Consider the following 15,682-nt stretch of genomic DNA (forward strand, 5'->3'; position numbering starts at 1 on the left):
AATTCAATGTTCTTCGCTATTTGAAAGGTGCTTAGCCACTGTCCGGTCTTTACAGTTGATGGACTAGTATTAACGATGATAAATGTATTGTTAACACTTTGAATATGGTTGAGAAAATACAAGGGTATGCAATAGTATTTGTATTTGGACATATAGGGATCCAAATTGAATACATTAATTATTTGATTTGTGTTCATCGTACCAAGTCTAATAGAATACCACCATCGAGGGTAATTTCCCTCCCTATAGTTTTCAGATTTATTTATTGAGATTCATGCTATACTCTCCTCCAATGGTTCGACAAAGGTACACTTGAAACGTACTGTGTCCTTTCGGACAATACTCATATCTTGAGTACCGGACAAATCCAACAAAATGATACCACGAGTTTTTTTAAACATTTCATCGGTTGCAAAATCTTCAAAAAGTTGTGAATCACTATCTAGGTATTACTTTGTCAATTCATATAGGATCTTATAGGATGTATCAAAGGATATACCGTTGTGTGGAATTCCATTTACTTTACATACGAATGTCCAATGTACATACGAATGATATGAAAGTCCAATTATTTCAAATTTGTTTGGAGAATTTTTCCATCATCCTATTGCAATAGCACTTTTACAGAAGCCAAAGCGAATTTTGAAGGAATTTCACCATTGATAAATGATGAATCGGTGTTGGTACGAGAACCCGTCGCAATATGTTGCTGATTTGTGATTGTATGTGGAACATGCACTTTGATATTATTTCCACTAGCTCTTTATTTTTCAGTTGCCAAAGCAACAGAGCTCATAACCTGTTGTTTTCCTATAAGAAGCATTGCCGAGGCGAGGGAGACTGTTACATCAGGTTCAGCGGCAACTAATTTTCGCAAAAGATAATTGTATGGAGCAAGTTATAGCTTTATATCAGAGTTAAAAATTAAAAGGCAGCCATTGTGGTATATTAAATATTCCATGATTCATTTTCCCAACCAAGTATAAATTTTTAGATGTCACATCTTTAAGTATATTGTGAGTGCCAGTGTCTGTCTTATATACATATCCAATAGATAAACATCTCAATTTCTTATAGGTCATTGGAATCATCAACATGAATAGTATATAACTTGGATAGTTTGAAAGATTATTGCTTCTGCTCACCAACGTTCCATTTATGTAGACACTTATTTGTCCAAACACATTGTGTTGTACACAATTTCCAAAGGATAATCCAGCGGCTGCACTAGGTTTTTCATTGTTAGATTTTTAGCAATCACTTGCAACTCTATAAATGTGGAAGTCAAACTTTGAAATAGTATTCACTGGGATAAATTTGAAAATGTAAATTTTTGGAGAGGGGTTGTTGTGGAAAAAATTGTTCGTTGTAACCATGAGTAACACTCATATCAACGTTTCTCCATTGGAAAGATGTAGAGATGAGGTGACTGAGGGATTAGATTCTTTATGTGGTAAATATGCCATTTTGAGGAAAAGAAATTATTATTCTATCTAACAATATTTACTCTTGGTTTCTTTTTGTTGTTCGTCAAGGGCGATGTTTTAAAGTTTTTGCCTCAGTTAAAAATGATGAATGATGAGGTGTCCCTTGCATTCTTCAGACATTTTCCGCTTTATTGTGATTTCTGTTGCTCGCCGAGGGATCGTACACTGTACCTGAGATTTTGTAAGACGCATTCCTGAAAATCCATCCCAGAGTCCCAATCATGTAGTGTAGAGAGGACGTAAAAGCTGCAGCAATCGGAATATATATATATATATATATATATATATATATATATATATATATATATATATATATATATATATATATATATATATATATATATATATATATATATATATATATATATATATATATATTACTCAGGGGGAATGGAGAACGAAACAACTTAGCGAATCAGTTGCCGATACCGTGACTAACTATTGATGAACGACCCCTGTAAGTGTCTATTCCATCACCCAATTGTTGTGGACTAAGAGAAGTAACATTGCAATCAATTACAGGACAAACACAAGTATTTTTCCTATTAACAATCTCTTTATATATTGGGTCGAAAGTAATATGTAATCACAGCCGAAACTTTTGTAACTGCTAAAGGATCGCTTAATTCACTTAATATTAACTGATAGGGTTCCAAATACGAAGTGCTGACTGAAATATATTGAAGGGGCTTTATATTGCAGTGGTGGATTGTGAGTGATTTTTCGTTCAAGATCACGTAGGGGGGACATTTCCGACTTTCAATGTCTCGACAAAGGATACATAAAGAAATGTACAATTGTCTGTGGAGAAGCCAGGTGGATGGTATGCAAATATAACACATTCCATCCCAAGGATAGTAACAGCACTTTTCCCCTTGATTATATTCCGTGTTGAACGTGCTTTAGATCATAGTGGTGGTCGTGAGTGATTTTTCGTTTAAAAACATGTATAAAGGGTATATTGGTTTTACCGACTCTCGACGTCTCGACAAAGGATGCATAAAGAAATATACAGTTGTCTGATAAGAAGCCGGGTGGATAGTCTGCAAAAATAACACGTTCCATCCCACTGACAGTGCCACCGCTTTTACCTTTGATTAAATTCCGTTTAAAAAGAAGAATATCTATCAGATTTTCGTTGAGATGAATCTTTCCATTCTCGATGGGGGAGCTGATGTAAATTCTATTAGGTTCCATTGAATAGTTAAAATGGAATGCATCATTCTTACGAGTAGAGATTTTTCTGTTGATTGCACAACAAAAAACAGTCATACTACCATATTCTTTGTATTTTAGATAGCGACCATAAATCTTTCTCACCTTACATTGACCAATCGTTTGGTCTAACTTTTATATCATAAGTATGATCTTTTCTCAGGATATCATAAGTATTTTTTTAATACAATCAACATGTGCAACTTAATAATTTCCCTCGAATTTGATGATGGGGGAGAGTTTTGTCCAAAAATCACTTGTTTGATTTAAATCATTATAGAGGGGCCAGAGAAATATTCTTTGCATTTTAGGGTACAATGCAGTTATGTAACAGAGTTAAGTGGTTTTATGCATTTTTTTTCCTCATCATGCATTGGCCAATCGTTTCGTCTAACGTTTCTCATAAGTATGATCTTTTCTCAGGATATTATAAGTTTTTTTTAATACTATCAACAAGTCCAACTTAATACTTTCCCTCGAATTTGATGGTTTGGGAGTTTTCTCCAAAAATCATGTGTTTGATTCAAATCATTATAGAGGGGGCCAGAGAAATTGGATATGAATTTTACAGAGAAATTATTGGGCATTGTAAACGTCTTCAGCGGCAATTCAAGAATCAATATCAGAGTTTCATCCTAGCCAACGAACAGGCAACTTTCTCTTACCCTTGCGAGTTCGACTCTTTAATATTTTTTCAAACTGATAAATTCTATTGTTTTTTACTGTTTTCAATTCAAACTCGTCAAAATCGCCAAAAATCTCTTCATCTTTCATATTGCACAGACGATACGATACAGGTTTAGTGTCTAAGACTTTTAACACTTTAAAAGTTAAAGTGGGCCACAAGTAACTTCCCTTTTCAAACATATTGCTTGTTCAGTTTATTCGAACTTTAGCCCCAACATTCAATTTTTTTAACTTCCCCTCCCTTCACTGGAATATTGTTCAAAAAAGTGTCAAGTTTATTGTTACCGTGACGAACTTCAAGAGGACTAAGATTGGACAGGGATCAACGAGCGCGTTGATTTTAAATCAACTTGATTTTATCTAAATCTCGAATAAAAGCAGCAATATTTTTCAATTTAAAACAGCTTGAGATTAAAAGTCGAATTGTTCTCATCAATCGTTCAGCCATTGTCACCTTTATTGGACTATGGCTATAATAGAGCATTGTATTTCAATAAAACCTTTTTTACATGTGGAGTAACAAATTCACTAACCCGATCTGTTGGCATTTTCCCATAGAATCTTGTTCAAGGATAGATTTCATGTCTTAGGAACTTCATCACCTCTCTTTGAACGCAATAGAACAGCATCCGCATAGCGACTAAAAACACTGATTGTAAGTAAAATGTACTTGTACGAGCTATTGTGATGTCTTTGAATCTTGTCTAGAGTCAAAAGATCTGCTTATAATATATGCAATGGGAAAAAGACTTTTGTTTTTCAATAGTGAGTTCCGCAAACTCTATGATTGTGATAAAGAGTGTAGCTGGGTTCATTCTGTAAATACTCTCTCGTTTACTTATTTTCAAATCCAGCGACTCGGTCAAGTGTGGTGGGGGAACTTAACCTTACCGCTTTCCCAATATTTTCATAAATACCTTTCGACACTTGAACCATTTTGAACGTAAACATAATGTGAAGCATCCACTACTTTTTTGCATACTAGCAGTTGATGCACTGATATTAAGAAGACTTCGTTTAAAATCTTTCAGATCATCACCCCCACATGGTCTGCGAGTTTTCTCCAAAAAATGATTTAGAATATTTTTCACTATTGCACTTAATCTCTCTTGTAATCGTTGTCTATGTATTATATCCACTTTTGCTGCAAAGCATAGTTGTTCTTCCGACTTGAATTTGCTTAATGATATTATATATCGTGGAAACATATTTCCCATTCTAGGGTTAGCCTATAACCCCTTGTAATTTCTAATGCTATGTGAGGAACCCTAGGTTTCATTTCACCATTGCTTGCGTCTTCAATATCCAATAGATAAAATCTCCATTATTAAAGAATATGCCAAGAATAATATCCTCAATGTTGACACACTGAACTCTTTTCCATTACTGAGGTGATTGAAACCTAAGGTCTAACACATTACGTGTCTTAGATATATTAAAAGAATTGGGGTTTTATTCTAGTTTCAAATGTATAAGTTCGGATAAGTTTATAAAATAACAAAAATTATTACTATATGAAGGGGTTACTCCTCAAATTATATTCTAGTTTCAAATGTATAAGTTCGAATAAGTTTATAAAATAGCAGAAATCTTTACTATACGAAGGAGTGACTCCTCCAAAACACCTCGCTCTTTACGAATAAGTTTATATTCTGTGATAATCCTTTAGGAACGGCTCCTTAAACACTAGGTTTATTTAATTAAAACAACAAGAAGCTTTTTTTAAGTAATAAATACTTTATTGTAAAGAGGGAGTTGTTGTGGAGGAGTAACCCCCTCATATACGTAATAATTGTATTTGAATATAATTTGTATTTGTATTTATTTGTATGTGAAATAATTTGTATTTGTAATCGATTTGAACAATTTGTATTTGCTAAATTAGCAAATACAATTCAATTTAAGTGCTAAATTACCATTTTCAAACAGTTTGTGGTAACGAAGTGTAAGTAAGGAGCGACCCGACTCAATAGTAATCTAAACTCTAAGAAACGGAATTTTGATACCAAGAGATACATCGAAAGAATTGAGGTCTTATGCTGGTCTCAAATTCATAAGTTATGATAAGTTTAATTTTACCCATCAAAGGTTACGAGCCTGAGAAAATTTAACTAATTCAAAAAAAGGGGGAAACAGAGATAACCCTACTTTAGAAGTTTTAAGCTCCTATATGAAAAAATGTGAAATTTTGGTATTTTCTGACACAAGAAAGAACACGGATGTTTGTTTTCCTTGTTTTTTTTAGGGGGTGGTCCTATCAGCCCAGTGATCCTAGAATATTGTGAGAGGGCTCATTCGAACAAAAGTTAGAAGTTTAAAAGTTCTAGTGCTGTTTTTAACTGACCAAAAAATAGGGCAATTAGGCCCCCTCCCACACCCCTTTTTTCAAAATCGTCCGTTAAAAACTTTGAGGTAGCCATTTTGTTCAGAATAGTTGAAAGGCTGAATAACTATGCCTGTGGCTGTATCATGAGCCTCCCACAGCCACTGGGGATAGGTTTTTAAGTTACAAAATTTGCTTATTGTTTATGTATAGTAGTTTTTATTGGGAAGTATGCATACATTTTTCAGGGGGGGATTTTTTTGCTGGTGGGATTTTCCTCGGGGATAACTTTCCATGGGGAAGGAAGTTTTCAAGTGGTAAATTTTTCAGGCGATATTTTATACTGGGGGTTTTGTCGAAATTCTTTTTATGTCTTGCTTTCTCTTTTCTATTTCAATTTTACGCGTGGAGATTTTAAAGGTAATTATCCGGGGTAAATTTTCACCAGGAACGAATTGTCTATGCCAGATTTCTTGGCATTCTTTAAAAATGATCAGTAATAAAATAAAAAAAAACAAGTTTTTCTAACTAAAAGTAAGGAGCAACACTAAAACTTAAAGCAAACAGAAATTATTACGTATATGAGGGGGTTACTCCTCCACAACACCTTGCTCTTTACGCTAAAGTTCTAATTTTGTCCCAGTACTTTAAGAACGACTTTGGAAACACTAGGTTTGTTTAATTAGAACAATAAGAAGTTTTTTTTAAGTACTAAAAAACTTTTGCGTTAAGAGTTAGGTGTTTTGGAGGAGTAACCCTCTCATATACGTAATAATTTCTGTTCGTTTCCAGTTTTAATACTGCTCCTTACTTTCATTTGAAAAACTTGTTGTTGTTTTTTTTTGTTTAATGCTGTTGTAAGGAGGCTGCAATGGAAATTGCTTACCAAACATTTGTTTCAACTAGGGTTTATTCAATGTCGGTAGGACTTTTTTCTCAATAATCAAGCTTTTTTGTGAATGGAACCACATCTAAAATGACCCCTCCAGCGAGATTCTTGACTCCAAATTACTCTTTATTTATGCCTTGAAGCCGCAGGTTAAGGATTTATTTAGCTTTTCCAAAAAAAAACGATGTAAAAACTAATATTTGTTTCTGGAAGAAGGGGTTGTCCACCCTATCTCCCGTGGATTCGATTCTGTGGTCAGCAAAATTACATATTTATATATACGACTTCTACATCTTCAAATATACTATTAAACATAAAATATTCAAGAAGCTATATGCTTTATTTTTTATTTGATGGAATGATATGTAATTATTTTGATTTTCAAAACAAAAAAGGATTAGGTAACTGATACTGCTCAGGATTGCGAATAGAAGCCAGCAATATTAATTATAATTATATGTGCTCCACGCATAACTATTGATTTATTTATCAATTAGCGATATCAACGAGGGAAATAGCAAGCAAAAACATCCTCAAGTATCAAAGAAATAACCGAAAGTCTATAAACTTGCTGTTTTTAGTTGGAAAAAAGTTACTTCTATCATAGCAGGTGCTTTGGTTGCCATGATTCTGGTCGTTGGATGTCTGTTTCCCCGCCCAAAGACAAAAGAACTGCCTCCATAACAGAAAGGAATTTTTCACGGGAATGGTTTTTCACGAGACACTACGGTGAAGTTTTTTAAAATGCATTCTTTTTGTTTGACTATATTTTGACTGTCTAGAACTTATTCATGTGAAGCAATTAACGGTCGGTTTTGTTCCTTTTTGTCGTACCATAATTGTTTCAAGAAGTTTCCAAAAAGAGTTGAAGGTCGTTGTATATATTAATAAGTTGATTTTGTCCTGAAATTAAATAAAAAAATAAGTTTTTTTAATTGCAAATAAGGAGCGACATTAAAACTTGAAACAAACAGAAATTATTCCGTATATGAAAGGGGTTGTTCCCCCATCAACGCCCCGCTCTTTACGCTAAAGTTTGACTATTTCTCTCAACTCTACTTTTTAAAACAGTAAAAAACTTTAGCGTAAAGAGAGGGGCGTTGAGGAGGGAACAACCCATTTAGTATATGGAAGAATTTCTGTTCGTTTCAAGTTTTAATGTCACTCCTTACTTACAGTTAAAAACAACTTGTTTTTTATTTAATTTCTGAGCGTTTTTCCATTAATACATGTTTTGATTTTGGCTCGCCACACATGAATATTTAAAACGAAATTTGCATATTGATATTTTTTTGACTAAATAACTTTCTCATAGTTTTGATCGGACGATTTTGTAAAAAGGAGTGGGGGAGGAGGCCTAGTTGCCCTCCGATTTTGTTTACTTAAAAATGCAACTAGAACTTTTAAAAATTTTTTCGAACGCTTTTATTAGTAATATATATACGTAACCTACGAATTAACTAACGTAACGAACTTCTATATTTGTTTTTATTTTTATTACGTATATGATGGGGTTCACCCCCTCGTCAATACCTAGCTCTTTACACTAAGGCATGAATTTCATCCCAATTCCTTAAGAATGACCCCTGAATCACAAAGGCCGTAGAATAAATAGTTGAAATTACTAAAAATACTTTGGCGTAAAGAGCAAGGTATTGTGGAGGAGATGAGCTCCGTTATATACATAATATTTTCTGTTTGTTTTAAGTTTTAATGCTACTCATTACTTCCAGGTGAAAAAAAATTATTTACTGTCTCATTTTTTTTTTTAATAATGCTAGAAAATCCTGCGCCCCCTTTATGGAAATTCTCCTCCCTCATGATAAATTCCTCCATGGAAAGATACTCCCACGTAATACCCTGCCCCCGACAACCCCCACCTAAACGCGAAAAAGTCCCCTTGAAAACGTCTGTACACTTCATAATAACCATTAGTGTATGTAAACAATGGTCAAAGTTGTAACTTGCATCCGTGATCTGTCTTGTGGCAAAAAATGCAAAATTCCACATTTTTGCAGATAGGAGCTTGAAACTTCTACAATAGGGTTTTCTGATACGCTGAATCTGATGGTGTGAAAATTTTATGACTTTAGGTAGTGTTTCCCCCTGTTTTCTAAAATAAGGTAAATTTTCTCAGGCTTGTAACTTTTAATGGGTAAGACCAAACTTGATGAAACTTATATATTAAAAATCATCTTTAAAATACGATTCTTTTGATGTGACTTTTGATATCAAAATTTGTTTTTTTTAGAATTTCGGTCACTATTAAGCCGGGTCGCTTCTTAATACAGTTCCTTACCACGAACTGTTTGACAATGGTCTAAGTCTGTAACTTGTAGCCCCTCCTCTGGGGACTGTAGGGGATTAAGTCGTCCCCAAAGGCCTAGTTATTAAGTTTTTCGACTATGCTGAACAGAATGGCTATCTAAAAATTCTGATCCGGTGATTTTGGGAAAAAATGAGTGTGGGAGCCTAGATGCCCTCCGATTTTTTTGGTCACTTAAAAAGGACAGGAGAACTTTTAATTTCCGTTAGAATGAGCCCTCTCGCGACATTATAGGACCACTGGGTCGATACGATTACCCATGGGGTAAAAAGAAAAAAATGAACATGCATCCGTCATCTGTCTTCTGGCAAAAAAAAAATGCGAAATTCCACTCTTTTGTAGGTAGGAGCTTGAAACATCTACAGTAGAGTTGTCGAATACGCTGAATCTGCTGGTGTGATTTTTGTTAAGATTCTATGAACTTTTGTGGGTGTTTCCCCCTATTTTCTAAAATAAGGCAAATTTCTCAGGCTCGTAACTTTTGATATGTAAGACTAAATTGATGAAACTTGTATGTCTAAAATCAACATTAAAATTGAATTCTTTTGATATAACTATTGGTATCAAAATTCCGTTTTTTAGAGTTTCGATTGCTATTGAGCCGGGTCGCTCCTTACTGAACTGTTTGATGAAATGAGCTCCGCTGGACAGTATTTACCAATGACAGTACTGAAAAACGAAGTATCACACTAGGCTTACAAATAAAGCCGCAAAAATAGCAGGCACTTAATTTAAAAATCATATCAGTTCATAGGTCTTCTAAATTAATGCAATTAGGATAGTTAAATTATATACTTCATTGTCAGTGATCATGTCCTAAAATCATGCACTGTATTTTCAGTAAATTTGTAGATGAGCCTAAGTGATGTCGCTGTCAGGATTTCTTACCCAGTTTCTTTCGGCGGACCCATGGTGAAGGTCAGGCTCTGTGGTGAAATTCGTCATTAGCATACTATTAAATAAGTCTGAAGTCGGGGCCCTTCTGAACTTTTCAGTCGACTACTTAGTAGCCCGTAGACCCCTCTGCCACAAGACTTTTTTTGTCCTATACATGATGAATTTCCTTCTATAATGCTACCAAAAGGATGAATCGTTATAAAAAAAAAAAAAAAACGCTTCAACTCCATGGCATAAAATTTTTTCATGTTTCCATTCAATTTTTTTCAGGTGCCAATCTAGTCGTTTCGAAATAAAGGCACCATTCTTAGAAGAGGCTATTGTCTTCTGCGGAGATTTGAGTCACCGTTTAAAACATCTCAAAAGAACGTTTAATTCTGGAAACATAGAATTTTATTTCATAAGCCCACGTAAAAGTCATCGACAGATTATTCAACTGGTGGTTCGCTTAGAAAAAGGTATTTCAACAAGTTTCCTTTTTAACGGGAAACGATCAATGAGACAATTAGATCCCAGAAATAGGGAAAAGAGAAGTATTTATGAGCTTGAAAGAAGTATATTAAATATGTCTTCTCCTACGTGTTTTGGAGGACGTGATTAGTTTTAATTTTTTAATGGGTGGTATAAAGTATAATAATGTCCAAGAAATTATTAGAAGAATACAAATTAGAAAGTATTTGTTGTTTATCCTACTGTCGCTCAGACAGCATATATTCTTTGACTTTTTAAGGGTGGCTTACTCAAAACCACACCTAAGAAAAAACTTAATTAAGCATATATGTATACGTAATTTTTCCCATTTCTTGTTGGCTGAGTCTGGATATAAAAATCATTTAAGTGAAATATTAATTTAACGTTTAGTTTGTTGTTATTTTTTATTGATATTATCTTTTAAGTTTTCTACAAGAATTGAAGCTCTTCTTTGAAGCCACGGGTTTTCATGTAAAACGGACTTGCATTCAAACATTACTTTCAATCCATATTTTTGGATTCATCCAATTTCTATCAGAAATAAGTAGTTATTGCAATTAGATCATCAACCTGAATATAAAGGCTATCCCTGGACAGGGCCGTATCCAGGATTTGTTGATAGGGGGAGTACAAAAAACTTCAAAAAATGCATAAAAAAAATTTGTTATATTTATTTTTGTTACGTTTTAATAGCAGTATCCCCTTATAAGGTTTGGTGCCAGCCCTATTCCACCATATCACGACAGCCGTATCCCTGCTTTTTAAAGTCGTCTGTATCCCACCATTCGATAACACCCAGCAGGTGCATGTTATGTAGTAAGAAGCTGTTCTCTAGGAGGTGCAGATGTTCAATACCTTATAGTTTACTTTATTGTTTGAAAAAGAAACTCATGAGGGCCAGGGCTCCTTTAATTCGGGATTTCTTTGGTTGTTACGCAATAGAGAGTCTATAAATACCTTCAGGAGACCGCAAAATCGATATTTCTTAACTTCTTATGTTTAGGCCCCTGCAAGGGTCCTCCCTCAAGTAAGGATATGGTCCTTACATCATACTAGTATTTTCATCTTTTACCGCCATTTCGTGTCAGCAAACAAGAGATGTTTGCCGCCATATTCTATGAGCAGAATTGTTAGAAATAGATTGATTTTCCTATGAACATAGGCTTGTTGGTGTACCGCTATTTCGAGGAAACAGAAGCGTCACGTGTTCCACTATTCTTCTAACGAGGACCGAGCAATTTTTGGTCGATTAAATTATACCATAAATTAAAATAAAGAGCCCAAAATTTTTCGCAACATTTAGTGTTGTTAAAAAGACGCTTTTTCGATTTTGTTATCGTTCGATATCCCTATCGATATATTTTTGAAGTGTGGATAGTGTGAAATGTTAGTAACAAAGAATATTCGGTAACATGGACTTTCCCCCAGTTTTGCGTTAAATTTTCCACTATTTATAAGTTGAAAAATATTCACAATCTGTTTGTGCTTCAGTTTTGATAGCTTGTTAAAATAATCCGTGAAAATAAAATGGACATTTTTACCGTTATTACCATTTGTGAAAATTATCTCCCGTATTAAATTGTTTTCGTTAGGGGAGATAGTTGCTGGATTAGTAGTGTGTTGATTTAAAGACGATCATTGGTTTCCGTCGGTAGCTAACTCTGCATTTTCTGTGTATTTTTGGTCAATAAGGTTTGAGCCCCCCCCCAGTGATGTCAGGGTACCAGTTTGCAAGCGTTGCTTCATAGCCCATTTCTGCGTTCTTTCATAGCACATTGTGGATGATTTATAAGATCGCCATAAGCACGTGTCTCGTAATTCAAATATTTCTCTTTGTCAGCATTCATTGCTGCGACAACTTTATCATGAACACACGTCTTCTTGGAATATTTTGTCTTTACTTTTTTAAAACGAGATATAGATGTTTATCCTTCCGATGCTGAAGTAATACTGAAGCAAATCATATGATCCGATAAGTTAGGCAGGATTACGTCATACTCAACTCCAATTACGCAACAAACACCTGCACCTCTTAGAAACCTTCCCTGTGATGTAGGTGTACTATACCGTTATAGGTGCGCTATTATTGCGCAGGTGCGCGCAAAAACGTATTAAGTGACTAGTAGCTCCATTTGTACACCACCTGTCGGTCGGTTTAAAATTGTTGAAGGGATACTGCTTTCTTACAAGTCGGGCAAAAATTCAAGGGGGTTCCAAACCTTCAACTTTCCACCTGGATACGACCTAGTCTCTGGATGACTTTTTCCAGGTTAAGTAATTGGAGAATTTAGATTATGGGGAAAATATACACTTAATAGTTTCCACGGTTTTAATTGCAAGTACGTACCCTGAATTTTATTTGGAAATATCTAAGTCTAATTCTATCGAATAAAAAGTATGGGGCCCGTGACGTAGAATGCTTTTGTCTATTTGGTAAATAAATTGACGAAGGAGTATGTCACCGGTTAATTATAGAAGAAGCGTTAATTATAATCATAATTAATATTACAATAATTAATTATAATTATAATTTATTAACAAATTACAATTACAGTTGGGAACGGTTAATGTTAAGAACGGCTGGTTTATTCGAGCAGGCTGATGATGATCTTTTTGTATCGGTTAAATGTTTACATTACATTTCGTCATTGAATATTTTTATTTCTTATGACAAATGACCCCTTTCCGTAAGATCCTTTATTTTTTCCCGAATACTAATATGCTCGTAGTTATTCTTACTGAGTTCTCTTGAGTTTTTCCGTCTGATGTTACATTTTTTTTAGAACTGTCATCATTATTATAGTCAAATCACCAATTGGGTTGCTCTAGGATAAGATAATATTTATCTAAAAATTCTTTCCCGAGCCATAAGGGAGCTAAATTTCAATTCTTATATCAAGTAAAGAAAAAAAAAACAAGAATAAAAACCACAAAAAAAGGAACAACAAACAAACCATAAAGGTAATTAAAAACGAAATAGGTCATGCACAAAATAGTAAAACGCAATTAGGATGTCCAAAGTTAGTAAAACAAACTTTACGCAATGAGTGGTAAAATGGGGCAAAGGAAATAGAAAGAGGAGATTCATGTATTATTTAGTTTTAGGTTGGTTTTCTCCGGAAACCCCCCTCCCTTCTTCCTGGAGAATAACAAAAGATTTACAATAACAAAATATGAGGTTTGGATTGTTCTTTTGTTTTTCTTCAACATTGCTCTTTGTGGCATTAAGCTTGTTATTTTAGTAAGGTTACCTTGATTCTTTACCCTTTTTGTAATCCCACCTCTTGTCTTATCGGTTACATTAACACACTAGAAAATTTTTAATTATTAAATGTCACCTACTTTAGTTTCTAATCAATTAGTTTTTAAACAAATTTTAGAAACTTAATTTTCACCCAAGGTTTAGGATAAAGCCATAGTACTACTTAATTAATCATACTTCGTAGTTCTGCCTGTCACCTCCTTGCACTTCCTTGATAAGTCACCCTACACAGCTGCCAATAATTTCATGTTTTCCAATTATTTTCTTTAACCTTTATCTTATCCTGTTAGGATAAATCCATCCCCCAAAACCCCAAAACCACATGAAAAACAATCTAAAAAACTACACTACATATTTTACCTATATTTCGGAACATAGGTAGAATATTCTAAAATCTCTTCTTTTATTCATTCATTTTTGTTGTCTTACTATCCTTCGGACTGCTCAATTTTTTATACGTGGGGAAAAATTTTGGGGTTTAATTGTTTGTGTGGGAAGGGGAGTTCTAGGGTGGACTTTTCCTGGAAGACTTGTTCGTGGTGGGATATCTTCAGGGTGAAATAAAGCAGTCGCCAATTTAACGAACTAATTAATCTTCTGTATTTTCCGTGAAAAGTTTGTTGGGTAAAATTGGTGTTTTGTTGAACCAAAGTGGAGATGTGAGGTTTAAGGGGGAAGCTGCAAGGAATAAATCTGGGCTGCAAGGCTCCCTGGGTCACACCATTGTAAATTGGGTGAGGAATCGGAATATATATTTAGGTATTTAACTATTTGTTTTCTATTGAAGAGTAACGACAAAATTATTTTAATTGAGCATAGTGAATATGGAATTAATTTAATAGTGTTTCTATTGTATTTCATCTCATTGATTCAAAAGCTGTTTGTAAGTCAACTACTATTACATTGGGCTAGTTATTAATTTCATAAAGTTTACTAAATGTTGTATTCATGAGGCGATCGATACAGTTACTGTCAGTTGCAGAAATTAGATTTCGGAATTGCCCACTATCAATCTTTGGGATTTTCTTTGCTTTCAACCCCTTTGCTAAAAAGCTTACATATAATCGGGAAAGAATGGAAGTAAGTGTAACGGGTGTAACGCCGTGAAGATCTTGCTTGTTACCCTTCTTTTTCACAGCAGTAATAAAACCTAATTTTTAAAAGTTTAGAAATTTACCAGCAGATGTAATTTCATTAAAATTGAAGAAAAATGTTTGAAAAATTATCGGTAAAGACTTTATTGTCTATTATTGTCTAAACATTATGACTATTATATAGCCAAGGAGCGCAAAAAAAATATTCTGGCGTTCTCTTTGTTATAGCGAGTCTTTTTAAAATCACCTACACATTGAGAGTATTTTTTTCTTGGTTTGTAACTTGAGGGCGAGGATGCAATTCCCACACCCGTGATTTTACTTAGAGTGTAGAAGACAGAAATTCCTTTGCAAAATCTAGAAATTTTCTTTTTACGAAGTCTAAGAATACTAGATTGCTGTCAACAAACACGACATCTCAGTGAACCTTAAAGTTTGCAGACATACGGCTCAACAGTTTGGAATAGTTATATCAACCTTTTTGCATAAGAAAATACAAAACTAGTCCTTAAAAATAAATTCAATACTAAGTATTTCAATACTAATAAATTCAATAAAAATTCAATACTAAATTTAAAATAGCCACCTTTGAACGATTTCGACAGTCCGTGAAACGCTGCTGGCTTGCAGATCGAAATCAGGTTTGCTTGTTATTCTTAGCATAACAGAAAAACCGCTCGCCTATAAAATTGTGGAATTGCCAAAGAGGATGTAGAGACTAGACCATTTTTTTATTTTATGTGGTTACAATTCTATTCAGAAAAATATTCTCAAGTTTTTAATTTTATCTTGTTAATATTTTATGCCTCTTTTTGTATTAGACGAAATGTTTTCTTTAGAGCAAAATCCTTGTCCAAATCGGAGATACTTGATACTCAATGGTTTTTGTGTTCTACCAGTCAGCTACCCCCGTGTTACGTGGAATACAGCCCATGAAATATGCAAGGGTATACAGGCAAGTTCCCCTTCTTGTAAATCTAAAATAAAATATATAAGAAGCACAAAATTGTAAATGCTCAGACAAATCGAAC

The 15,682-nt window shown here is 34.1% G+C and overlaps 1 protein-coding gene across 1 annotated transcript in view; it reads left to right on the top strand.

Annotated features, from left to right (window-relative positions):
• LOC136033733 (uncharacterized) overlaps positions 1 to 15,682 on the top strand; it is a 189,509-nt gene that overhangs the window by 68,003 nt on the left and 105,824 nt on the right. Inside the window, exons 8-9 of the mRNA XM_065714626.1 lie at positions 10,095 to 10,282; positions 15,491 to 15,606. Coding sequence (XP_065570698.1) covers positions 10,095 to 10,282; positions 15,491 to 15,606 — 304 coding nt within the window. The remainder of the gene's footprint in view (positions 1 to 10,094; positions 10,283 to 15,490; positions 15,607 to 15,682) is intronic.

The sequence above is a fragment of the Artemia franciscana genome, chromosome 12 (assembly GCF_032884065.1).
Source record: "Artemia franciscana chromosome 12, ASM3288406v1, whole genome shotgun sequence".
NCBI classification, from domain to species: domain Eukaryota; kingdom Metazoa; phylum Arthropoda; class Branchiopoda; order Anostraca; family Artemiidae; genus Artemia; species Artemia franciscana.